At 57.2% G+C, this 25161-nt stretch overlaps 3 protein-coding genes across 4 annotated transcripts; 1 reads left to right on the forward strand and 2 right to left on the reverse strand.

The window, feature by feature from the left end:
- Window positions 1-12: 12 nt before the first annotated feature.
- LOC117646811 (la-related protein 7) lies at window positions 13-2745 on the forward strand. The gene is made up of 9 exons (XM_034388039.1): window positions 13-168; window positions 535-723; window positions 809-990; window positions 1074-1238; window positions 1315-1684; window positions 1775-1910; window positions 1985-2246; window positions 2336-2477; window positions 2543-2745. The coding sequence occupies exons 1-9, from the start codon at window positions 147-149 to the stop codon at window positions 2692-2694; spliced, it is 1620 nt and encodes a 539-aa protein (XP_034243930.1). The 5' UTR covers window positions 13-146; the 3' UTR covers window positions 2695-2745.
- Window positions 2746-2877: 132 nt separating this feature from the next.
- Window positions 2878-4810, reverse strand: LOC117646812 (probable H/ACA ribonucleoprotein complex subunit 1). Its single transcript, XM_034388040.1, has 5 exons — window positions 4668-4810; window positions 4382-4449; window positions 4032-4150; window positions 3730-3945; window positions 2878-3641 (listed from the first exon to the last, which is right to left on the reverse strand). Exons 2-5 carry the CDS (start codon window positions 4419-4421, stop codon window positions 3348-3350), a joined length of 669 nt encoding a protein of 222 aa, XP_034243931.1. The 5' UTR covers window positions 4422-4449; window positions 4668-4810; the 3' UTR covers window positions 2878-3347.
- A 351-nt stretch (window positions 4811-5161) lies between these two features.
- Window positions 5162-20990, reverse strand: LOC117646810 (NADP-dependent malic enzyme-like). Of its 2 annotated transcripts, XR_004587808.1 has the most exons (9): window positions 20741-20990; window positions 9926-10084; window positions 8913-9094; window positions 8412-8805; window positions 7865-8314; window positions 7372-7560; window positions 7058-7181; window positions 6442-6612; window positions 5813-5949 (listed from the first exon to the last, which is right to left on the reverse strand). XR_004587808.1 is itself a non-coding variant. In XM_034388038.1 (8 exons), the coding sequence occupies exons 1-8, from the start codon at window positions 20846-20848 to the stop codon at window positions 5795-5797; spliced, it is 1761 nt and encodes a 586-aa protein (XP_034243929.1). In that variant the 5' UTR covers window positions 20849-20990; the 3' UTR covers window positions 5162-5794. The 2 variants fall into 2 exon arrangements, 1 of the variants encoding a protein (XP_034243929.1); XM_034388038.1 differs by lacking the exon at window positions 6442-6612 and having other exon boundaries at window positions 5162-5949.
- Window positions 20991-25161: the final 4171 nt, after the last annotated feature.

A 25161-nucleotide genomic window follows, 5' to 3' on the forward strand; every position in this document is an offset into this window, starting at 1 on the left:
GGACCAATCACGGAGCCCCAAAAAATTGACTGTCGAATTTAGTCTGTTTTGTTACGAAGCTACGAACGAACAAACTTTTGCCGGACAGAGTTTTTAAAGGTAGTTTGCATTTGCAACTACTTTTGTAACTTTGAGAGAAGATCAAAATGGCATGGATGGTTCCTCACGGTAAGGCTTTTCTCAATAGTAACAAACTTCTTCAGACAGTTATGCCTTGGGCTGAGTTTGGTTCTTGTTTGACTTATCGTATATGGGACCATTCATTTTTGTTTTAAATTTAAGTGTCAGTCATAATCTTACTTTGTATCGGATTTGTCTTGTTGTTCCTTTCCTCACGACGTAATCTTACATTCAATGACAATCTTTACATGGCTGATGATTTGATCATAAGTAACCTAACCTCATCATACAGATGTTTTGAGTCATGTCAGAGACCCTTTCAATGCTACGGCTTCTGATTTCGTGTCCGTTCTTACCTCTTTATCACACCATTTGCATTTATTTACTCGCTTTCACCTGAAATTTTTGTTACAGGTAACATGCAAGGGGAACACATGTACATGGAGGAAGGTTTCGATGCATCAGAAGAAAATATCAAAACTAAGCAAAGACGCAGAAAGAAACTACTTTACAAAACAGTACGCGAACAGATGGAGTTCTACTTTAGTGATGCAAATATTTCAAAAGACAGGATGCTTAGACAGATGGTTGAAAATGACCCTTGTGAGCCCTAATTTGTTATTTTCTACTGGATTGGTGATCATATAGTTGCTGCATTTCCTAATGTATTTCACATTTCATTTTCTAGATGTTCCCCTTGAAGAATTTTTGAAATTCAACAAAATCACTCAGCTAGTGTCTTCAGTTGAAGAAATTGCAAAAGCTATTAAAAAGTCTGACTTTTTGGAGTTATCTGAGGATTCTCTTAAAGTGCATAGGAAGACACCAATTAAAATTAAGGAAAATGAAGATGAGTGCACTATTTATGTGGTGAGTAATGAGTTGTCTTAATAGTTTTAAATTCTGTCAAGTCCATTATCATGTGATGCATCTTAATGCTTCTAACTGTACAGGAAAACCTGCCACCAGAGATTACCCATGATGAGTTGAAGAAAGTATTTTCAGAGTTTGGTAAAGTAGTATACGTCTCAATTCCAAAATATCACAGCACACGTGCAATAAAAGGATTTGCATTTGTGGAATTTGACACTGTCCAAGAGGCTGCTGAAACTATTCGAGTGAGTTCAAAAACCCTTCTCTTCCCTTTGAGTTATGCTATTGTTATTACTATTATTATTGAAATTGTGTCCCCAGATATTTGAAGAAAAGGGCAGATGTCTCTCCATTCACATGCTACCAGAAAAATTGTGTAGCATCCGAACTTTTGATCCCAATGATACATCCAAGACACCAGTGGGAAAATGTGAAGTCAGTAATCTTGATTCCTGTAATGACAACGAAGCTGATACTGACGTTTGTGATAGTGAAAAACTGAAAGACAGTAGTAAGACAATTGTAGATGAAAATGAATGTGAACAACCATCTTTAAAGAAGAGAAAACGGGAATGCAATGATGGTGATGAAGGTGATGAAAAAGGTGGTAGCAAAAAGGAAAAGAAGATTGGAAATGGAAAGGAAGAGGCTTCTTCAGAACAGAATGGAACTGACACCAAGAGAGAAACTGGTATGATTTTTCAAGTCTGCATCTAAGCTAGTAAGCCTTCTTTTTTGCTGCCCTATAATCTGCCATGATATCAATTCTTAATTGTTTCAGAAACGAGTGAGAATGAAAGTAGCACAGAAAACAAAGATGATGGAACATCTGAAAAAAAGAAGAAAAAGAACAGGAAGAAGAAAAAACGCCCCAAGGAGAGGGAACTATTTGCAAATGGAATGGTAGTTTTGTCCAGGTGAGTTTGTGATGCCAATATCCTTTTATTTATGCTTAAAGAGCTACAGTTAAATAAATTGTGATCCATTTCAGAAAAGAATGGAAAAGACTTAGGAACAAATACCTTCAAATGCAGAGAGCTAACATGCAGAGGGTAAAGCAGCAGGTTTGGGAGGCTAGATTCATGCGAAGGCAACCCTATACACCTCATCCTGCTTGGGATCATGGCCGTAATGAAGAGATGAGGCCGCCTCCCCCACCGATTGATGCTCCCAAACCAAGAACGACCTTCATCCCAGGAGTCATAGTTTGTGTCAAGTTTAATGAACCAATGGTTGATGTGAAAGGTTTCAAGGTACGTGTCAGTCAACTGATTAATGATTTATTGCTGCTATGTTTGGTTTTAAGTGGAGTCTAAGTAATGTTTGATTCTTCATGTTATAGGCTGAAGCCAGGACCCAACCTGGAGTCCAGTATGTTGATGTTAGTGAAGGAGCCTTTGAAGCCTATTTGAGATGTTCAGGACCTTCAGAGGCTCAACACCTACTTCAAATAAACTTTTGGAAGAATATGTCTATTGTTACAGGTAGGTTTTAAGTTTTAACATGGCATGTTTGAAAGTTTTTATCCATTGTTGGTCGTTTGTTACAGGATTGAGAGAGACTGAATATTGGGAGAAAATTGCAAGAGACAGAGAAGAAAAAATAGGGAAAAAGGTGAAAATTCCAACAGAAAAAGGGAAGAAGAAGCTTCTGAGAAAAGCAGAAATTGTCAAGGCAACTCATTTACATTTTGATAATTAAAGTAAACATGTGTAAAAATCCTACAGCAAATAAATTAATTTAAGAGAAGTATGTGCTGACTTACAGTCTAGTATACTTTCATCAAATTTGAATTATCCTGTGCCTAGGTTTCAAATTACTGTAACAGCTTGAAATTAACTGACTGTGAGGACCAAGTAAGGAGATAAAAACAAACCAAATAGGTCAGGTTGCATTGGTGTGTATTTAAAAGCACAAAAGAGCTTAGAACAAAATACATTTCAATGTAAGGACACTAACAACAACAGGCCAAACTGGCTCAATGTCATCTTCCACCTGGTCACAATAAAAGTATCACATCATTACATCTAATTACATATAAAAAAAAGTCTATGCCTAAACCCTTTTTAGACTTCACCTCCAACAAATGGTTGCACAATCAATTCCAAATTCATTCCGCCATGCGACATGATATCATAACTCATGATAAGTCTCAAAGAACATTGATATAATTGAAGTCTCAAATTTAAACAGCAGCACACAGCTGCTTTGACATAGGAAAAACACTTCAAAAAAAAACTATGCCCTGTCTAATACAATTCGAATTTTCAATGCGGCACAAGTTCTCACACACATCCTTAAAAGTACAACAGAACAAAAAAGAAAAAAATTTTCTTGAATAAGGAAAAGCAGATTTAGTATCTCTTGAAGCCACCGCCTCCTCGCCCTCGGCCGCCACCACCGCCGCCACCACCTCCCCAGCCGCCGCCGCCCCGGCCTCTGAAACCTCCTCCACCGCCGCCGCCACGGTTATTGAAGCCGCCACCACCGCGACCTCGGCCTCCACCGCCACGGCCTCCGAAGCCACCGCCCCCGCGGCCTCGGCCTCGCCCACCGCCACCACCTCGGCCACCACGACCGCGAGGGGCACCGGGAGGTTGTGGGAGAAACCTGGCGAGGGGTAAGAGCTTCGCAGGATCGATGTAAAACTGAAAGCAGACAACGATATTACTCAGAGCTCCAGCTGTGAGCACCTCCAACATCCAAGCAGATCAGAATCAGGTATCAGACAGTTACCTTCTGTTCAGGGGTGAAAGACTGGGCTTTTAAATTCGGGCCTAGATTTACTGAAACATACTGGTCTTTAATTGAGCCAAAGATCTCATCAATCTTGCCAACTTGTTCTTTGTTCTCCAGGTAAATAGGGGCATTGAAATATGGAACATCTTCAAGGTCTACTTTTAGAACAAGGTCGTTCTGACACGTATGTGACAGGTGTCCAAGAGGGATGACCTGCAAATGGAAAACCGAGTTACAAGAGAGCATAAGAGCGCAGTGCGCTTAGTTCAAATAAGAGACACATTGTCAATGATAATTACCTGTTCTGGAGGACCATCAAATCCATATCCTCCTCCTCCTCCTCCACCGCCGCGCCCCCGACCTCCGCCGCCACCTCTACCTCTTCCACCACGGAACCCTCCTCCACCACCGCCACCTCCTGCAACAGAATGAACAAAATGATAACGATTACAGATGCACATGAACACAACACAGATGTAATATAATAACACTGTAAGAACATGGGAAATGAATACCAAAATCAATTCAAACTGATCAAGTGTCGGGTCGGTAAGACCATTACAAAGTAAACAACGGAGTAAAGACAAGACATCAGGAATCTACCAGTCCAGCAAGGCAGAAAGACCAATGAACACACAGAGCGACTTACCTCGGCCGTACCCGCCGCCGCCTCCTCCTCTGAATGACATATTTCTATGGAAAGTGCGCCTTCAAACCCTGCAAAAGGACCAAGAGTAATCTTTTAAAAATCTGACACATAAATACAACGACGCTCTGGGCGCCGCATAACCTCACAGCCGCATGGGTTCCTCGCGAATTTCAATTTATGAGACGGAGAGACGCAACTAAACGCACTACGCGGACAGAATTGATCACAAAATGGAGAGCACTGTCGATTGAATCGACAAAATCATGCGAATCCTGCATAAACTTACGCAAATCGACGTTACGCCGCAAGGCACGTGTCTTGTGTGTGCGATCCAGTGAGTGGTGTTTTGCTGCGCGTGTGTGTGTGCGTGTGGGCTATGAGAAATTCGTCACCTTGGAGCAGCTTATGAGAAACTTGGCTGCATTGAAACAAAACACTGTGGCGCGCGGCGCGTTGAGCGGCCTCGTTCAAAGTGTGGCGCTGAAGTGATCAGCTTTAGACTGACAGTGTAGTGAGCGATGGTCGACTGGCGTGTGAAGTGAAGGGAATTTATTCAAGCACTGCTAGACACTCAGATAATCTGAGGTGACCATTGCGGCGTCCCAGAGTCTCCGAAAACGGAAGTTTGTGACGCTATGATAGCTTTCAATTGGCACCATTCAGAAATCGAATGGCGCGTGATACAGCAGTCTTTCTCAAAATTTTCAATTAATCTGTGATTTAATCGTGTTCACGCGGGGAACAAGTGTGGGGTAAGCAAGTTATCCAATAACAATAAAATCTTTAAAAATGCAGTTTTTTATTTCTCTAAGAAAAACAGGCATGGAAGAACAACTCGGAGTATGCGCTCCGTGCTAGCTTAGTGCTAACAAAGAACAAAGTTACAAATGTAAATAATCCTAAATTAACAATTTATTTTTTTTCTTGCGCCTCGGAATGATAATAATAGAACAGAATTTCCAGAAATATCATGGAACAAAATACATACATTTTTCATGTGAACCCATCCCTTCCCCTCCATTGTTCGGTTATTTTTTACCCCACGCTCCCTAAAAAATCCTTCTCTGAAAATAAATAAATTACAATGAAAATGAAATGTACAGTTAGGCCGAGCCATAGGCCCTCCTTGTGGTAAGAGATCGTGGCAAGGCTGCTCGGATAGAATCGCCTCGGTTCGTCCCTCAAAGTCGTGGAGATGCAAGTGACCACGTTCACAAACATTTTTTTATTTTAATGAAAACGAATTTCCTTTTCCGATCAATATGATCATCGCCTACACTCACACAGCGTCATATTATCACAATGTCACTGATTAGTCTCGGGGAGTTCTCGGAATGTCCCAAGGACGGACAAATCGTCGTTCTGTTTTTATGTTTTAATTCTCTTCTTTCTTTCTTCTTCTTGGTGGTGTCCCTAGGCCTTGTGTCCGTTGGAGATGTGCGCGCCGGCGCCGTTGGGCCAGTCGTAGACGGCGGGCAGGGCGGAGGACCAGGCGTACTGGTAGTTGTACTGGGCGCTGTGGATGAAGGTCTTCTTGTCCGCAGGCTCCGGGTACACGTTGGCAATGCCTGCACCCGCCAAAACACTATTAGATATTTTCACACATTACAGATTTTGTTGGAGGTCTCTTACAAGGGTCCTTGCTCTCCTCTCACTCGCCCCTCCAAATCCACCCCAGACACGCGCGGCTCCCGCCAGCCGGAGAGCGAGAGAGAGAGCGCTGCTGGGCCGCGCTAGAGAGAGAAAGGAAACAGATGTTTCCCCCACAGCTCGGGCAGTGGGAGGGAGTCGCTCATGCAGAAGCCACGTGGAATGCGAAATTGCTTTGTATGCACACAGCTGCGCACTTTGAGGAAGTTGAACATGATTTTGAATTGTTCCAGGCAAGGCTATGGACCTCCGGCTCTGTCAAGCACACTCCATAATGGCCTAAACTGAACGTGAAAACGAAAGCGCAGTCGTTTGAACGGAACTCGAGAATGGCAAGGGGAGGCTGAAAAGGCGGAAAGTGGGCGAAAGCACGAAAGCGAGGGTGCGGCATGCAGAGGGTGATACAGCACCTGGTCGCGGCCGCCTCGGCCTCCGTCGGCGTCCTCGCGCCGCCCCGGTGCCCCCCTAGGCGTCGGGCCACGAGTACATGGCGGGCAGGGAGGACGAGTAGTGCGGGTCGTACTGCTGGGAGCGGATGAAGGCCTTCATGTCGGTGGGCTTGGGGTACGCGCTGGCCACCCCTGTGATGTGAGTCATGACATGCAAACCAGGCCAATGATTGTGAGAGAAAAAAATACATGTGGATAACCATCCCACCAGGAGAGTTATTGCCGTTATGCCTTGTCGAACACCATGACCAAAAGTGAGTTAGGACCACCTGGAATATGGTTATGCAATTCGAGAAGCTGGATTTTTGGTTCGACACGCGGGAAGTACGAGCGGCAGTTGCTTCAGTTAAATTTTCGTTTGACCGAAACAGCTTACTCTTTTTTCCGCGTGTGATTTGCATTATTATGATCTGACACCCTATGATTAAATCATTCGAACTTTTCTAACCGCAATTCCTTCACCTGGAAGTACTAACTACATGTCGGGTTGCAAAACACCACTGGTTGTGACCACCCCATGACGCCCCCATGACTTCCCATCCCGTCGGCAGCGACGGCGAGGCGCCCTCGCTCTTACCGGTCTTGTACGCGTGCTCGGCGACGGCCTCGGCGATCACGGAGGAGCAGTGCTGGATGTCCTCCAGGGGCGGGTACAGGCTGCCGGAGTCGAGGTCCTTCTGGGAGACGAGGTTGGCCAGGGTCTGGAGAAGGCAGAGGGTGTCAGGGCACGTCTAGGTAACGTATGACTCCCACCAATGAACTCCTCGTTCGGAGACCAATCCATTGGTGGGGTGACACGTTCGGTTCGAGTCCCATTTAGCGACTCTAGAGCTCAAAACGCGTCTAGAATTTTGGCCGCATCCACGGTCTTCTGGCCCACTGTGCACTCACCTGGGCGGCGAGGAAGAAGATCTCGTCGGAGATGTGCTTGACGCCGGCGCAGATGACGCCGAGGGCGACGCCGGGGAAGATGTAGGCGTTGTTGCCCTGGCCGGGGTGGTAGGTCTTGCCGTTGTAGGTGACGGGGTCGAAGGGGGAGCCGCTGGCGAACACCACCTGGCCCTTGGTGTGGTTGTAGGCCTGCGGCGAGAAACAGCAAGGTCAGCCAGTCCCTTCGCGTGCAGGAGGCGCTAAAGTGGGCCAGAGGGCCGGTGGAGGCGGCCAAAACTCAGGACGCGTTTTCAGCTCCAGAGTCGCTAAATGGGACTCGAACCGACCGTGTGACCCCACCAATAGATTCCTCGCTCGGAGAGCAATCCATTGGTGGGGTCACACGTTCGGTTCCAGTCCCGCTTAGCGACTCTGGAGCTCAAAACGCTTCCGGGGTTTTGACCGCCTCCACCGGTGTTCTGGCCCACTGTGGGACGTCCCCGTGGCGCCCTACCTCCTCGGCCGTGCACTCCGCCTTGCTGGTGGGGTTGCTGAGCGCGAACACGATGGGGCGCTTGTTGTTGGCGGCCATGGTCTGCAGGATCTCGGGGGTGAAGGCGCCGCCGATGGCCGCGGCTCCGATCAGGATGGAGGGCTTGACGAGCTTCACGGCCTCGGTGAGCGTCTTGACGGGGGCGTGGTCCTGGGCGAAGCGGACCTTCTCGCCGGTGACGCCACCCTCGGGGCGGTTCTTGACGATCAGGCCCTTGGAGTCCACCAGCCAGATGCGCTTCAGGGCCTCGGCCTCGGAGGTGCCCTCGTTCTTCATGGCCATGACGCAGAGGCCGGCGATGCCGAGCGACGCCTCGCCGGCGCCCTGGAAGAGCAGCACGTTGTCGGAGAGGCGGGTGTTGGTGACGCGGAGCGAGGCCAGGATGCCGGCGACGGCCACGGAGGCGGTGCCCTGGAACACAACAACAGCAATGTAAAACAAAGTCCCGTTGACACAAACACATTGCACGTGCACTGCGCCTCTCGGCGCGGCGGATCGTTGTTCTGACCTGGATGTCGTCGTTGAAGGTGCAATAGCTGTCGCGGTACTTCTCCAGCAGGCGGAAGGCGTTGTGGTTGCCGAAGTCCTCGAACTGGATGAGGGTGGTCTGGCCGAAGCGCCGGATGACGGCCTTCATGAACTCGTCGATGAACTCGTCGTACGCGGCGCCGCTGACGCGCTTCTGGCGCAGGCCGATGTAGTGCGGGTCGTCGAGCAGGGACTGGGTGTTGGTGCCCACGTCCAGGGTGACGGGCAGCAGCTGGCTGGGCTTGATGCCGGCCAGCGCCGTGTACAGGGCCAGCTTGCCCACGGGGATGCCCATGCCGTACGCGCCGAGGTCGCCCAGGCCGAGGATGCGCTCGCCGTCGGTCACCACGATGGCGCGAACGTCACTCTCAGGCCTGGAAAAAAAATGAAAAGAATACCAACGGTACGGTCAGTCTCGAACCCGAGTCATTCGCCTCCGCAGGCAAGAACGTATGGCTCTCGACCACGGCCCAAGACTCACCAGTTTCTGATGACGTCGTAGACGTGGCCCTTGTCGTGGATGGTGATGAAGAGGCCGCGCGGCCGTCTGTAGATGAGGCCGAACTTCTGGCAGGCCAGGCCCACGGTGGGGGTGTACACGATGGGCATGAACTCGTTGACGTTCTCGGAGAGGAAGCGGAAGAACAGCCGCTCGTTGCGGTCCTGGGCAGCGTCATGACAGCGTCATCAAAAGGGGTCGTAAAGTACAGTCGCCGAAAAACAAAAGTCTTTTTCATTTGTCGACGTCGCCAGGAGGCGTTGGCGCCTGGCGTGTTGTTATGTTGTGACTCGGTGCTTCGATTAACGCCCCGGCGGCGGCGGTATCACTGAAAGTAAACGGTCGGCCTGGTGGCCGGCCGCGCCCCCGCAGACTGAGAGTCGTTTTCGTCGCTCTGTCTCTCGCACCTATTCGGGGGCGAACGTGAGTGCGAGAGAGACAGAGCGACAAAAACGAATCTCGGAATCAGTCTGCCGGGGCCTCGAACAACGGTCCGCCCCCGCGTATAATCAGAGGCCCCCGCCGCGCCCCGACGTCTGCGGGACTTTGGCCACTTCGCCTCGAACCAATCGGAAAGCCGCAGAGGTGTTCGGAGAACGCGGCTTTCGTGATAATCTCACTCGCGAATCCGTGACCTCCAGCCGGCCGTTTGTTTGCATTGGAATACTACTGGACTGTGTCGCTCTGTCTCTCTCGCACCCTTGCGGAGAGCCCCGTGAGTGCGAGACAGACAGAGCGTTATTTATGTGGGCGGCGGTCTGCTGATGTGTCAATTGGATTCCTTTTTGCGACAGTCTTGCGTACTGCCGTCGGCAAGCCTCAAAGTCCAGTTTTAATGGGACCCAGTTCTCTGTGAAGCCAAGTGTGGAGAACTCCAGAGACTTTGTGCGGAGGTGTGGACTTTGCGTTCTCCGCAGCAAGGAGTTCCTCACGTTTGTCCATACTTGGTTTGACAGCGTTTGAGAACGAAAACGACCGCGGTTCGCGAGACTCACCTGCAGCCCCATCAGGTAGATGTACTTGTTGAGGGGGTCGGTGTAGCGGTCGATGTTGATCTTGCACAGCTGCAGCTGCTCCTCCTGGGTCTTGAAGCGGGGCGGCAGCAGGCCGTGGATGCCGAGGGCCTGACGCTCGGCCAGGGAGAAGGCCATGCCCTGCAACGACAAGGAGCGGTTAGCCAGGCCAGCGGAGAGCAGCCGTCCAGCACCCTGATTCCGAGAGTCGTTTTCGCCCCATGAGTGCGAGAGAGACAGAGCGACGACTCTCGGAATGAGTCCGCGCTGGATGTGGCGCCTGGAGAATAGGCAGCCCATTCGACACGGCACTGTGAGTGGCGTGTGGGCGGCGGATCCCTCGCACACCGTCAGCAACTTTCTGGGTTTCTTATTGGCCCAGTCAAAACTCAAAGGCATTTCCATTTTGAATGAAGGGGCCAGTCTCAAAAGAGATCGCGGGAAAAAATTTTCCTTTGATTTGAGGGAAATTTCGCGCTTTTTTTTTGTAGAGGGTTGCCGAGGGTTGCTGGTGTGCCGGTGCTGGGGTGGGCTGGTGGGCCGCCGGGTCCGGAATGGCTTATTACGGCACGGGCTGATGAGGTCCACCGGTCCGTCATCATCTAGAGAGGCTTACAGCGACGCGCGTGAACCACGTGAACCTGTACAGTACGGAGAGGCTATATCTGAGCGGCCGCGCCGTGGCCAGGCGAGCCGCGCCACATGTGTCGCCAAGGTCGACAAGGCCGTTGAGATGGCCAAATTCATCTGCCGAGTTTACGACGGAGACGAGACGGCGGCACGCGGAAGGAAAGGGGTCCTGGAAAAGTCCGGGTGGGTAAAAGGCAGAAGAAAGAGGCAGGCGTGTCGCTCTGTCTCTCTCGCACCCTCTGGGGCTCAAAACGCGTCCTTCACCGGACTTCTGGCCCACTGTGTGGCGGCGCCCTCCCCGTGCCGTGCCTGCCGTGAAGCCTGCCGTGACGCAGGCGGTATTGAACAGGAAGGCGAGCCTGGCCGAGCCTAGCCGGAAGTAAGCAAAGCAAAGAGGCCATGCCGTCAGCCAGGCCGGCCGGGGTCGCCGGAGTCAGACTTTACTATGTACTATCGCCTGGCCGGTAATGAGACCGGAGCCGCTTCCTACAGCAGACTCATTCCGAGAGTCGTTTTCATCGCTCTGTCTCCCTCGCACTCATGGGGCGTCCCGTGTAGGTGCGAGAGGGACAGGACGACGAAAACGACTCTCGGAATCAGTCTGCAGGCGGCCTTTGACTGAGCGCGCTTCTAGTGGAGCGGCCCCCGGGAGGGTTCTCCGGAGCTGGAGTGGCTGTAGTGCCCGGACGCGCGCCAAAGGCATCCAAAGGGCCAAAGGCAGCAGCCAAAGGCCCCGCCCCAGTTTGGACGGGACTCGAATCACACCGAATCGAAAGCATGGCGGTACACTGTTGCAGGTACCAATGCACTGACGCCAGTCGCCAGAAGCCGCCCGCCGCCGCCGTGCGTGGCCCGGAGCGTCGCTGCGGCCGTTCGCCGACAGAGGGCGCTGCCCGTCTCTGCCGTCACGCGCCTCGCGCTCGCAGGGTAGGTTGCCCATTTGCATGGGCCGGAGCCCCGTCCCTATGATCTGTAGCGATAGCGAAGCCTGGAGTTTAATCTTCAGAAATTTTTGGGGGAACCAAACCGAACCTTCTCGGTTGGTTCTAATTAATATACTAAAGGGGTAGTTGTGGGTAGATCCTTAGTGCGGATCCGGAAGCTGCGCAGTCTAAGGCCATTCGAGCGCCCCCCCTCCCTCCTGCATCCTGGATCCGCGCTGGGGTCGCTGCTGATTACCCCCAGGACTGTCACTGTCAGGCCGCGTCAGCCCGGGAAGTCGACCTAAGTCGCCTCCCCCCTCGACCTTGGCCGCCCCTTGCAACTGCGGGGGGTTGTCGTTACCCGCAGATGCAGCGCCACGCCACGCTATGCCACGCCACACCGCACAGTGGGTCAAAAGACCGGTGGAGGCGGCCGAAACCCTAGACGTGCTTTGAGCTCCAGAGTCGTTAAACAGGACTCGAACAAAACGTGTGACCCCACCAATGGATTCCTCGTTCGGAGAGCAATCCATTGGTGGGGTCACACGTTCGGTTCGAGTCCCATTTAGCGACTCCGGAGCTCAAAACGCGTCTGGAGTTTTGTCCGCCTCCACCGGCCATCTGGCCCACTGTGCGTGCCACGCCTTAAGCGCGGACAGTCGGCGCGTTATATCCTCATTAGTAAAGCCATTCGGCGCGTCCGCGACTAGTCTAGCCCAGCCTCACCTAGCCTCAGGCCGGGCCGGGCCGCCACCGGTCGCCCAATCTGGTGCCATTACTGCGTCGTCGCGGTGGTCGCGGTGGTCGCGGCCGCGGGGCGTGTTCCAGACGGTGCCTGTCATAACCTGGCCGGCCGCCGGCCAATCTCGGACTGATATCTCGATCCCGTCAAGTCGAGCCGGGCTGCCGGCTGGACCGAGCCCCCTGGGGGCCGGCCGGCAGACTGACTCCACGCACAGCTCTGTCTCCCTCGCACCGGCACGCGGCGCCCGATGAGTGCGAGAGAGACGAAGGCGATGTTGTCCGGAATCGCTCTGCAGCGTTAACTCGCGCGCCGCGTCCGGTCAGCTCCCCGGAGACACATCATCATCAGGGCCTGCACTGCCTGCACGGCGAGCGCTCCCAGTGTGCCAGTGCGTGGCCGCCGCTCGCGTGCGTGTCGCGGGTTATGGACGCGGGGGCCTTCGCTCCGCGCTCCGCGCCGAGGCAACCAGCGCGCGAAAACGTAATCGGTGACTTGGCGGAAAATTTAGACGAGAAGTTGTCTTTCCCCGTGATTGAAAGCTTTCTCTGTCGAGATGGCCGGCCGGCCGGCGGCGCGGCAAGGCGAGGCGAGGCGAGGCAAGGCCGACCGCCTTTTCAAATTCGAAAAAAGAAAAGCGGAGAAATGGGAGCCGCGGCTTGGGCGCCCCGCGGCGACGGCGACCCGGCCAGCCGGCCTGCCGGCAGTGGCGTGGAGTATACTGTACAGTGTGTCTTGCTGGCCCGGCCGCGGTGCCGCGAGGAGGAGGAACTTTCTCAAGGTCTCGCCGGGGTCCCCTCTGTGTCGGCTCCGCCACCTCCGCGGCCTGCGGCCTGCGGCCTGCGGGTCGCACTATCACCAGCGACTCCACCTGACGTCGCGGGGCCTCGGGCCTCCGCGCCGCTCTATCAGGCCGCCGACGTGGACCGGACCATCAGCTGATGGGCCCCGCCCCGCCCCGCCCCGCCCCGCCAGCCCCGCCCCGCCCCGCCCGCCCCGCCCCGCCCGCCCCGCCCCGCCACGCGGATCGCCACCGCCGCCAGCTCTAGCCGGTCTCCGCGTGATCTCGCGGATCAACGCAAAGGACTGTCACCCTGTCACGCGGAGCGCGGCGGTCTCGGCGGCGGGGCGGGGTGTAGTTTGGCCGGGGCGGCCCGCGGCGACCGCCCTAATCAGTACAGTACACAGACACTCGCACACAGACACACATACACACACACACGACGAAGGGCGTCGTGGTGGTGCTCCCATAGCCGGGCCAGTGCTTCGCGGGGCTATCTGTGCAAACAGCCTGAAATGGGCTGCCAGACTTGATGACGGGGTGCAGGCGGTGCTGGCGGTGCTACGGCTAGACCACAGCCCGGGGCGGCTCCAAAGCCAAATAGATCGATCTTGCTTATAGACGGCCTGGACCGAGACCAGCCACCACCCTGCCGGTGCCTCAGCTCTAGACTGCAGGCACGGCGGGGCAGGACAAACCCGGCCAGCCGATAGCCTAATGTGCTTGCCGAACACACGGCGTGATAGCAAACACAATCTGTGGCCCCCGCCGTAAGGCCCCTGCCTTGCCCTGCCCCCAGTGCCCCTGCATGGCCGTTTGATATCGTGTTATGTCAGACTCGCTACACCTGCGTCACCGCAGACCCGAAGGCCCGAAGGCCCGAAGGGTCGGGCAGTGGGGCCGGAGGGCACCCAACCCAGCCCTGCCCTGCAGACTGATTCCAAGAGCCGTTCTCATAGCTGTGTCTCTCTCGTACCTGCACGTGACACTCCATGAGTGCGAGACAGAGCGACGAAAATGGCTTTCGGAAACCGGGGCTTGATCCGGTGGCCGCAATGTGAGACAGGTGTGGACTAGGTGTTGACAGTGACAGTGCGGTTTCTGGTGTTTATATTGTTTTGCTGGACCAATCATGACTTTGACGCTGACGTTGATAAGCAAAGGAGGCGAGTGCTTCAGACTCGATCAGCGTTCAAGTATCGATGAGTCGAACGCGCTGATGAAACTCGACGGACGAGGAGGCACGTAAACACCTGAATGGGCGTGAGGGTGCGCAAATGGGTGTTTTGTAGGGTGCCCCCGCAGCCCCGGCGCAAATGGTCACTTGCAAACGGGGGGCGACCCCACCGTCGCGCTGCGTGGAGTCCTAAAGTGGGGACTCCAGGACCGTCGTGGGGCTGCTCTACTCACGGTGCCGTCCCAGGCGGCGAGGTTGTCGAGGCACAGCCAGGGCGGTGCCTGCAGCGCGGCGCGGTCCCACCAGGTCATGTCGCGCCAGGGGTGCAGGCTGGCCGCGGCCTCGGCGTCGTCGGCGTGCACCATGCCACTGGGGGCCGCCGCCGTGCCGCCGCCGCCACGCTGCCATGTGCCGGGGCACCCCGCGGGGGCGGCCGGGGCTGCCGGGGCGGGCACGGGAGGGCGCCGCCGCACCAAGGAAGGGGGAGCTTTTCCGGCATAACGCCCGGCAAGCCCGGCAAGCCAGCCTCGACCCCGATTCTGCGGCACAGCGGAGCGCGAGTCGAGCCCCACCCCGTGCGTTAACCCGCCGTTCATGGTTTAATATATTCCGCCCCCTGCACTGCAAGCGGGAGCCCAGCGCGCCATCCAGCGGCACGCGGCACCCGGCCGACGACCCCGCTAAGTAAATCGCCCCGATAGGCTACTTGTGGCGCGAGAGCACGCAGGCCAGGCCGCGGACGCCGCGGAGGCGAGGGGCGCGCTGCTGGCGCTGGCCTCTGCGGTTGCGCGGTGCGCCGCCAGGTGGCGCCGAGGATGCAAGGGGTACTTTTCCGCTTCCGGTGTATGCGGGCCGCGGGGCGGAGTGCGCGTGCATTGCCGTCCTGTTTCTTCGCGCAGAGATATCACGCTAGGGCACCCCGCCCCGCCCCGCCCCGCCCCGCCCCGCCCCGCCCCCCACCGGGTCGACCACTACGTACTGGTCGATGGGCCCCCCATCTGCCTGCACCTTTGTTGAGCTAAGCTCGCTGCTTCTTCTGGCGCCCCCCCCCCTCCTCCTCCTCCTCCTCCGGAGGAGGACTATGGAACGTTTTTCCAACGGCGAGAAGCAAATGACTGTGCGAAAGCTTTCCAAGTTTTCTCGACGTGCGTCGGCCACGGTCGGCCAGCAAGCCTCCGACGCCCCCCAGACCCAGACTCGGAAGTAGACAATGCGGTACCGGCGCAGGTGCGCGTTTCACCTGCATGAGTAGGAATCATGCAGTGTGCTGGCCGTGCTGGGCGTGCTGGGCGAGCTGGAGGCCGGGGTTGCGTCAGCTGTGATTCACCGGACTCTCCGCCGGACTCTCCACCAGACGAACCGCCGCCGCACAGTGGGCCGGAAGAGCGGTGGAGGCGGTCAAAATCCCGGACGCGTCTTGAGCTCTAGAGTCGCTAAATGGGACTCGAACCGAACGTGTGACCCCACCAATGGATTGCTCTCCGAACGAGGAATCCATTGGTAGGGTCACACGTTCGGTTCGAGTCGCATTTAGCGACTCTGGAGCTCAAAACGCGTCTAGAGTTTTGGCCGCCTCCACCGGTCCACTGGCCCACTGTGGCAGGCCGGGCCGGCCGAGGCACATCTTCATCCGCTCGCCTCGGCTCTTACATTGTCGTGCCTTCTCTCGTACTTTAACTCTCTTTTTCTCCTCTAATTACTGTGCAGGTGGGCCGGCCCGGGCCGCCGCTGCTGTTGCCGGATTCTCGAAAACCATTACTACTCCCCGCTCCACTCCGCCATCCCGCACCTCCCCGCGCCGCCTTTCCCCACCTTGAAACGCCCTCGTGAAAGACCGAAGCATATTGCCACTAAAGCAGCTTCAATCATTTCCCCCCGTTGCCGCGAAGGGGCGTGGCCCTGTCGTTGCGAGGCGCTGGCGGGGCACGGCGGGGCCCTCGACGTCCACGTCCGGGGTGCGCGGCCGCGGCGGTGCGACCTCGCATGTATTGCCCTAAGGTCGGGGCACTGTGTCGAGAGTGTGTGCCGGCCTGCCGGGCCGTGGGGGGCCGCCGGCAGCCGCGCCCACTCCACTCGGCAGGTGCACGCGCTCGGAGTAACCGAGCAACGCGCAGCGACGGACCTCTCGGCTTTCGGCTGCTGCTCTGTATTAATCTGCGCGGCGAAAGCTTCGGGGAAAGCCAAGCCGCCGCAGAAGCCCGCTATAAACTCGATATCGCCCCGCTTGTCTCGATGACGACGCGGTCTTCCGAACCGGGACAATCGAAGCGCGCGTGCGTGTGTGTGTGTGCGTGTGTGTGCGTGTGTGCGTGCGTGCGTGCGTGCGTGCGTGCGTGCGTGCGTGCGTGACAACAACGCCCTCTGGCGCGACGCGGCCGGCCGTGGACACGACACGCGCGGCTTCTGTTTTGGTGCGCGATGCAAATTCCGAATTCGCGCGCGCCGCCGCAGTCAGGGGGGCACGGCGTCACCGCCAACGTCAACACCGTCGTCACGGTGGCACCGTTGGTGGCCGTCGGTCGCCAGTGCTGCAGTCATCTCTCTCTCTCTCTCGCCCGTAAAGAACGCGCCGTGAGTGCGAGAACGAAGCAGCGGCGAAGACGACTCTCGGAATCAGTCTGTCCGCTGTTGGCGGTAAATTGGCGCGTGCACTTGGCACCTTTGTGCTGCTTGTCGCTCTTGTTGGGCGGGGCGGGGCGGGGCGGGGCCCGCCTCGGCGCCGCGCCTCGGCCGGCACGGTAACCAAATGAACTCGCACACACCGCGACGCGGCGTCACTCCGCGTAAAGTACAGCCAGTCCCACAACGCCGTTCGTCCCGCTCCGACTTGTCAAGCGCCAAACTTGCAGGAGGCGGGGCACGCTGGCGCGCTTCGCCCCAGACTTCTCCCAGAGCGTCGTGCTCTCGGCGTGGCGCTCCGGGACTCGGGGAAGTTTCGCCTCGTTGTCTCCGAGCGCGCGCCGCGGCCGTGTGCTGCAGCAGCAGACTGATTCCGAGAGTCGTTTTCGTCGCTGTGTCTCTCTCGCACTCATGGGGCGTCCCTTATAGAGAGACAGAGCGACGAAAAGGACTCTCGGATTCAGTCTTCAGTCTGACGCAAGCGCGGTGTCGATGCAAAACTTTGGCGATGGAGTGTACTCGCGCGGCCCCCCCGGCCCCCACGTGGGAACAGTGTACAGTCTGGGTCGGCAGTGTCATACATCGGCTTCATTCCAATTCCACCTTCCGCCCCGCCGGTGGGTGTGTGCGGTGTTCGGGGCGGGGCGGGGCGGGGCGAGCCGGACAGGCCCACTGTGGGCCGTCGCCGTGGCGACGAGGCGACGGGCCGACCAGCCAGCCGATGACGTACTCGATGCATTTTTCATTAACGCGCCTGGGAGGTAGGCCAGCAGTGCCAGCAGGCAGGCCGCCGCCTCAAAACAGGTCTCATAAAAACGGCGCCATTTCATAACTTTTTTTTTTGCGGTGTGGGCGTGAAAGTGGGCCGAGAATAGTCCGCGATACGGCGTATTGTTTTGGGCGTAGGTGGCGCGATATTGGAAAGGCGCGCACCCTCGGCAGCAGATGGGGCGTCGCGCGGCCAGGCGGGCAGGCAGGGGGCAGGGCGATACAGCGCCCCATCACGCGGAGGCACTACGTGACTTCGCCACGGCACGCCGCACAGTGGGCCGAGCTCCAGAGTCGCTAAATGGGACTCGAACCGAACGTGTGACCCCACCAATGGATTGCTCTCCGAGAGAGTTCTGGCCCACTGTGCGCACGGGGGAGGGAAAGTCGGTCCGATGTGGGTGTGGTGTGATTGCGGTTTCATTTGCAACAAGCGGGAAAAGGGGGGGGGGTCCTAATTACGCACGCATCGCGTCACTGAAATGGACCCGCAGCGCTCGAAAAGTAATTACCGCGTGTAAAAAACAATAAAAATTAAAAAGTGCAGTTGCGTCATCTTCCGGCGGCGGCGGCGGGACTCGAACCGGGACCGCGCGAACGCGCGAACTCGGCGCCGCCGCGCCGGAAGCTTGGCGGAGAGCAACGCGCGTTTTCTCGGCCGCGTTAAAAAATGGACACGGCTGGGCTGGCGCCGTTGGCAGTGCGGTGGCGGCTTGCGTCACCTCTTTATCACAGGGTCAGGGTCACTCGGCCCGAAACCGCGAGCCGTCTACCGCGTACCGCTGCCGAGCGGTACCACGGCCAGCCAGGGGGAGAGTAAAAATGAAGCCATTTAACAATGTCCGCGGAGCGCGTTGGAGGGCGCGTTCCCTATGCCAATGGACCGCGCGGTCCGAAAGTCTGTCTCTCTCGCACTCGTGGCGCGCCCCGTAGAGGTGCGAGAGGGACAGAGCGACGACTCTCGGAATCAGTCTGCCGCTCTGATTGAGATGCTGGCCGGGGAAGTCCAATTCCCTTTCCTGTCACGTCCAGGCCTTCGGGCCGGGCCCTCGACAGGGATTGGCTGGGCCTGGCCCCGGTGGTCGTGGTGGTCACTATGGGCCTACACTGGCCTACACGAACGCAGGCACACCTGCCTCCCGAACCCATCAATCAGACGACTGGTCGCCCGCCGTCTCTCTCGCGCCCCGCTACGGGGCGGCCCACGAGTGCGAGAGAGACAGGGCGACGAGGGACGGGGGCAGCGTATTACTGCAGAGACACGGCCTAGATCTGGGCGACGGGGACACGGCGGGCGAGGGCTGGGAAACACAGCCCATCAAGGTGTGGCTTTCATTCATTTTTCAGACCGCGGCCCACACGCGTGTCCGAACGGCGGCGCGCTGCGACCGCCTGCCGCTCTGTCTCTCTCGCACCCTTACGGAGAGCCCTGCGAGTGCGAGAGAGACAGAGCGACGGGTGCTGCCGGGGCTGCCCAAGGCCCTTACCGATAAGACCGCTCCTCTCACGTAATCTGCCGGCACTTATTTCTATTACTATCCGAACCTGCGGTGCGGTGTCACCGGACGGGCCGGCGGGCTGCCACTCTCGAGAGGGCTCTGCTTTTTGCTTTTCCTCGGCAACGCTGTAACGCTACACGCGACGACGCGACGCCAGGCAGAGAGGGGACCGAGACGCCCTGCCGGCACAACGACGTGCGAAGTGCCAAATTATGGTGATTTCTCGGTGACGAAAATTCGCACGCTTTGCCGGGTTGTCGAATTCGATTAGCGCCTTCTGGTGTAGTCTGCGGCCTTGGCCGGCCTTGGCCGCCGAGCGGATGGACGCTGCACACGGAAAAAAAGGATTAGTTGTGACAACTAACATGTTAGTTGAAAAGCGTCCAAAGAAGATTTTAGTTTTCACGACTAAAAGTTTGCTGCTCGAACGAATTTATAAGTTGGAACGACTAAAAAACTACAGTTGGCTCAAGGATAAAGTTGATTGTGCCTACACTATGTTAGTTGTGATGACTAACATGAGCGTCACGAGAGAAAAGAAGCTTCGTATAAGAAAAACCTTCAACGGGTATCGATCGCGGAATCTGTGATCTGAGAGCTGCTGAGGCTATCCACTGCGCTGTGGTGAGCTGATAGCGGGAGAATGACCAATGACGCTGATACAGCAAACTGACCGATGCTAGGACAAGCGACGATTAAATGATCGCCCGAAAGTCGGGTCTCCTAAGAATGTCCGCAGCGCAGTGGGCAGCGTCTCTGATTGACAAGCGACAGGTCCTAAGTTCGATTCCCGCCGCAGATTTTTTTTCTGTGCGTGGTTTATTTTCTTCCGTGACGGTCGTGTTAATCCTTACAACTAACATTGTGTAGGCACAATCAACTTTATCCTTGAGCCAACTGTAGTTTTTTAGTCGTTCCAACTTATAAATTCGTTCGAGCAGCAAACTTTTAGTCGTGGAAACTAAAATCTTCTTTGGACGCTTTTCAACTAACATGTTAGTTGTCACAACTAATCCTTTTTTTCCGTGCAGGATTCGGACTTACGGCAGCCATTATTTTCACTTTCAGGCGTCGGTTTATTTTCCCGGCCGAGAACGAGCACACAGATTTCCATTCCTACTTATGACACGATTTTGAAAAGAACCCTGCGATCACACACCCAGTAAGCTCCGGCACGTGAATGGGAAGAGCCATCTTCGCCCAAACCATGTCTGAACTTAGACTTTGAAGCTGGCGGCGTAGAGACAGCAAGGTGACTCGCGCCTTTTCACTTTCCTCGAACAACGTTGCTTTTCTTTTCCGCTACGCCCAGAGCAGACTCGGGCCTACTCGACGGCATGAGGCCGCGTGAGGCGAGACGCTCAACAGGTCCAAAGTGTGCTAAAATAGCCGTCCGCCGCAAGGTGGGCTCCTGGCGGACGCGAACCAGGCCGTCCGCGCGTACGCGTCCACGATGCATTTCAAATCGCGGTGCGCTCCTCGGCGAGCCGCGCCGCCGCACGCCCTTAGGCCGCGGACACCGCGACGCCGCGCGCCGCCGCCGTCAGCTGTTCCCCCCACCCCTCGGGGGCCGCGGCGTCGAACAGCTGACGGCCTGCTGACGCCGTGCCCGCCGTGCCCGTGGACGCCGTCCTGGCGGTCGCTTCGTCGGTACTGACCTTGTTGAGGCGGGGGTCCCTCAGGTGGTCCAGGCCGCAGGCGCGGTTGGAGCTGTCGGCGTGGTCCAGGCTCACGTGGGCGAGGCGGTCCTTGAGCTGGTCGGCCATGGCGGTGCTGTTGGCGGACCTGGGGCGGCAAAACACACTGGCTTCACTTCGATGTCGGCGTCCTCGTCGTCCTCTGCGTGCTGCTACACTGCTGCTACGCGAACGCCGGTGTCCCGACTGGCGGCATGGGGCTAGCGGCGCGCGGGCAGACTTCACTCTGCGGCCCAGCGCGGCTCCCCCTCCCACCGCCCCGCCCCTGCGGCCCCCACCACGCGCAACCCCACCGCCCCCACGGCCCCGCCCCCCGCGTCCCCATCACGCTGGGCCCTTGTTGGAGGCCTCGGGGGCGCACGGCGGGGCAGCCTAGGGCGCCAAGTAGTGCCCCATCGAGTACCTCGGGCACCCAATCAAGACGGTCCACGTCCCCCCGCCTCCTCCCCAGCCGTTATCATCATCATGATGTAACGTGGGGGGTTTTAGGTACCGCAGGGGATAGACGGGGAGGGGGGAGTTGGCCTAGGCAAAGCGAGGCGAAGCAAGGCGTAGTGCCTACGGCCTACGCGACTCCGCGTTGGGGAAGGTCAGAGCCAAATACACAAACGGAAATAGCAGCAGTGCCTGCACTGGTAAAACTGAGTGAAACTGAAGTGAGCTTGAAGGCCGGACGCACAGTGAGTGGGCCAGAAGACCGGTGGAGGCGGACGAAACTCTAGACGCGTTTAGAGCTCCAGAGTCGCTAAACGGCGTTATGTTGCGGCTCAGTTTTACCAGTGCCGCAGTGAGCCGGTCGTGTCGGGGGGGCGTCGAGGACGTCGATTTCCGATCCCACGACGAGTCCCTGGGGCAGCAATTAGCTGTCGAGTGGTCATAGTACTTCCGTGACATTCAACTTGCCGTTATCGTCAATGTAATCAGTTAGCAATTACTCTTGCAGGGGCTGTGATGGCGATTACGGTCGATGAGGCAATGAGACACTGGAAACCGAGTACCAAGTACAGGGCACTAAAGGGATTTTTCAGTGTGGCAGCCGAAAGCGGAGGACTACACTGTAAAAAATTCCGTACTTTTGTACGGAATTGGTACGGAGAAAAGTACGGAACGTTCCGTACTTTCCGAACGTTCGCCCCACTGCGCCCGTCGCTCCGAAATCCCAGAAAGCACAGAAAGGCCAGAAGAGGAATTCTTCCACTGTGCCGCACTCGGACGCGCGTCCCTGTTTGGATAGGGCGCGGAAGGAATCGCGAAAAGCACGGAGGTGTCCCAGCATAGCAGACCGACTCCGAGAGTCGTTCTCGTCGCTCTGTGTCTCTCTCACTCATGGGGCGCCCCGTATAGGTGCGAGAGAGAGAGAATGAGCGACGAAAACGACTCGCAGGCAGTATAGGCCCTTCTCCGGGAGTGGAAACTGCCCTCCATGAGGAGACGGGGCCCGGAGAAATGGAAGGGAAGAGAGAGGGAGGCGGGGGAGGGGAAGGGAGGGGAAGGGAGGGGGAGGGGCAAAGCCGACGTCACAGACTGCGGTCAGCTGTTTGGATTTCCGCCGTGAGCAAGCCGGTGCGCGCTGTGCGTAATCGGCGGGGCGTGGCCGAAAGGAAAGAACGCGCCAATTATTTCGAGATACTACTACCTAAGACAGAATGGCCCGGGTTCGAATCCCCGTTTAGTTGAACATGTTTATGTTCCCACGATTTTTTTATTTATTGATTTTTTTTTTGCGATTAGCACTTTCTGCGCCCTGGGACTCATTGTGCGCGGCTCGCTCACAAGCCGGCTCCTCTCTCTCTTTCACCAAGGTAAGGTGCCCACGACCTGATTGACTCCCAGTGCAGTGGTTGTCAGACGGGGTGACTCAGCCCGTCTCATTACTCAGTCTGGCTAGTCTGCCGAGCCGTTCCGTCTCTGTCGCACTCGCGGGGCACTGCGAAAGGGTGCGAGAGGGACAGAGTCGGCTGGCCACCCGCCGCCTGTCGACCGATTCCGAGAGTCGTTTTCGTCGCCCTGCCTCTGTCGCTCTCTTGAGCGGCGGCCCAGATGGGTGCGAGGGAGACAGAGCGACGAACACGACTCTCGGAATGAGTCTGCTGCAGGCGGGCAGGGCGGGCAGGGCAGGGCCGCCACTGCCTTCAAAATGTTGGATAAACACAACTGGAGCGGGGAAACGGAATGGCCGAATGGCCGACGGGCTGCTCAGGTGCGACGGGCCCCGACGGCATTTGCATTTAAATGATAATACAGCAGACTGATTCCGAGAGTCGTCGCTCTGTCTCTCTCGCACCTAAACGGGACGCCCCATGGGTGCGAGAGAGACGGAGCGACGAAAACGACTCTCGGAATCAGTCTGCAGCACAACCGAGGCTGCGCGAGGCTGGCGGGGGCGTCCGCCGTACAGTAGCGCCCTCGCCCTCTATCACCACGCCGTCGCACTGCATGGCCAGCAGGCTGATTCCGAGAGTCGTCGCTCTGTCTCTCTCGCACTCATGGGGCGTGCGGTATAGGTGCGAGAGAGACAGAGCGACGACTCTCGGAATCAGTGTGCAGGCCGCGGGCATCGGGGCGCGCACGGGCCGCGCGCGGGTTGTCATGGGTCGTCGTCGTGCGCCGTGTTCGAACGGCGGCCCCGGGCCGGGCGGGTAAGGCGGGGTCCTCCGTGGGATCCCCGTGGGCCCTCCGTGGGCCCTCCGTGGGCCCGGCGTGGCGTGCCAGCTTTCTCCGCGCGGCGCGCAGGGGCGGTGCGTGGACCGGTGGCCCGGGGCGGCCGGGGCGGCCCGGGGCACGCAAGTGTTATTAATGGAAAAGGAGTCCACGGCCAGGCCATGGGCCGCCATGGGCAGCCCGGACAAGTGCGCCGAATCGGCCACAGCAGCGCGTTTACAACAGCCCAGCCAGCACACTGATTCCGAGTCGTTTTCGTCGCTCTGTCTCTCTCGCACCTACGAGGGACGCCCTTTGAGCCTGCAGGCCTCCAGCCGCCAATGGGCGCGACGTGACTGTGAGGCCGCGGGGCGCGGGCACCAGGCAGGCACCAGGCAGGCAGGCGCCGTCTCGTCCGCCACGGCCCGCCGATAGGCACATGTACGCGGGTCAAGCGTGTCGGTCTGCCGAGTCGTGTTCGTCGCTCTGTCTCTCTCGCACCTGTACAGTGCCGCCCATGAGTGCGAGAGAGACAGAGCGGCGAAAACGACTCTCGGAATCAGTCCGCAGGGAACTATTAGATTGCGCTACGGACGGCCCGCACCGCACGGCGCACAGCAACGCGGCGTTACGTAACAATGTGCACGTGCCCGACAATACGCCCCGCCAACAATGCGCGCACGCCTGGGGCACGCCGCGGGTGCGACAGAGACGGAGCGACGGTCGTCGTCGGCGCCCTCGTTCGAAACCATTCGAAACTTGCCGCCGAATCCGAGACCGCCGATTGGTCCGCGACGTGGACGGCTCCAATGGGGCAGCGCAGTGCCGGCAGTGGCAGTGCCACCACACCGGAAGTCCGGAAGCGCCGCTCGGCTGGATGAAAAATCGAGCGCGACAATGCAACCGGCCGTTTCCACCCTTTCTCCGCACTGGTAAAACAAGAGTGTGACATCATTTGTTTTACCAGTGTGAGTGCCGCACTGGGCCGCGTCTAGTATTTTTTTGGAGGTTTGTGCTGTTTGTTGTTTTTTTTGCGTTGTTTGTCTTGACTCGGATCCGATCACGCCGACGCTGCGCCGCGCCGTGCCTACGCCTGCTCCGCCACTGCCACGACGGCGGAGAGCGGAGCGGAGCGCGGTGACATGACGGTCCACAGGTCAGCACTCAGCCGGCGGATGGACACCACTTATCGGCGCCAGGAAGCGGCCAGGAGCACGGAGTCGCCCGGTGATCAAGCCGACCACGAAGCAATATAACTTTCACCAGAGACTAAATTTATTATTTTTTTGCGAAAAACTTCTGCCGTGGAGCACGGGAAACAGCAGTCCCAGGGTGTTAGTCTGGTGTAAAACACGCCTTGCAACAGGTGGGGTATTCGCGCGGGTGTTGGTATTCGTAGGCCTCATGTTGGTCTGAGGAGTTCAATGAGAGCGACAAGGACGTACCTCTTGGTGACCCAGTGGCTGGCCTCGGCGGGGCCCTCCAGGATCACGTCCTCGATGACGGGGCTGGCCGCGACCGCCGCGACCAGTGTGGCGGCAGTCACCTGGAGGGGCAGACAGACACGCACATCAGCTTGGCGGCAGGAAAGAAACGCTTGCTTTCTGGCCGCCGAGTGGGCAGGCAACCCAACGTGCCCGTCGCAGCGCCTTCTGGCTAGGCAGCCCAACTCACACGCCCGAAGCCTAAAACCTGGGGCCGGTGTGGAGTTCGACCGGGCCAGCTCGGGCTCGGCGGCGGGC

The sequence above is a fragment of the Thrips palmi genome, unplaced genomic scaffold, assembly GCF_012932325.1.
Source record: "Thrips palmi isolate BJ-2018 unplaced genomic scaffold, TpBJ-2018v1 HiC_scaffold_2, whole genome shotgun sequence".
NCBI classification, from domain to species: Eukaryota; Metazoa; Arthropoda; class Insecta; order Thysanoptera; family Thripidae; genus Thrips; species Thrips palmi.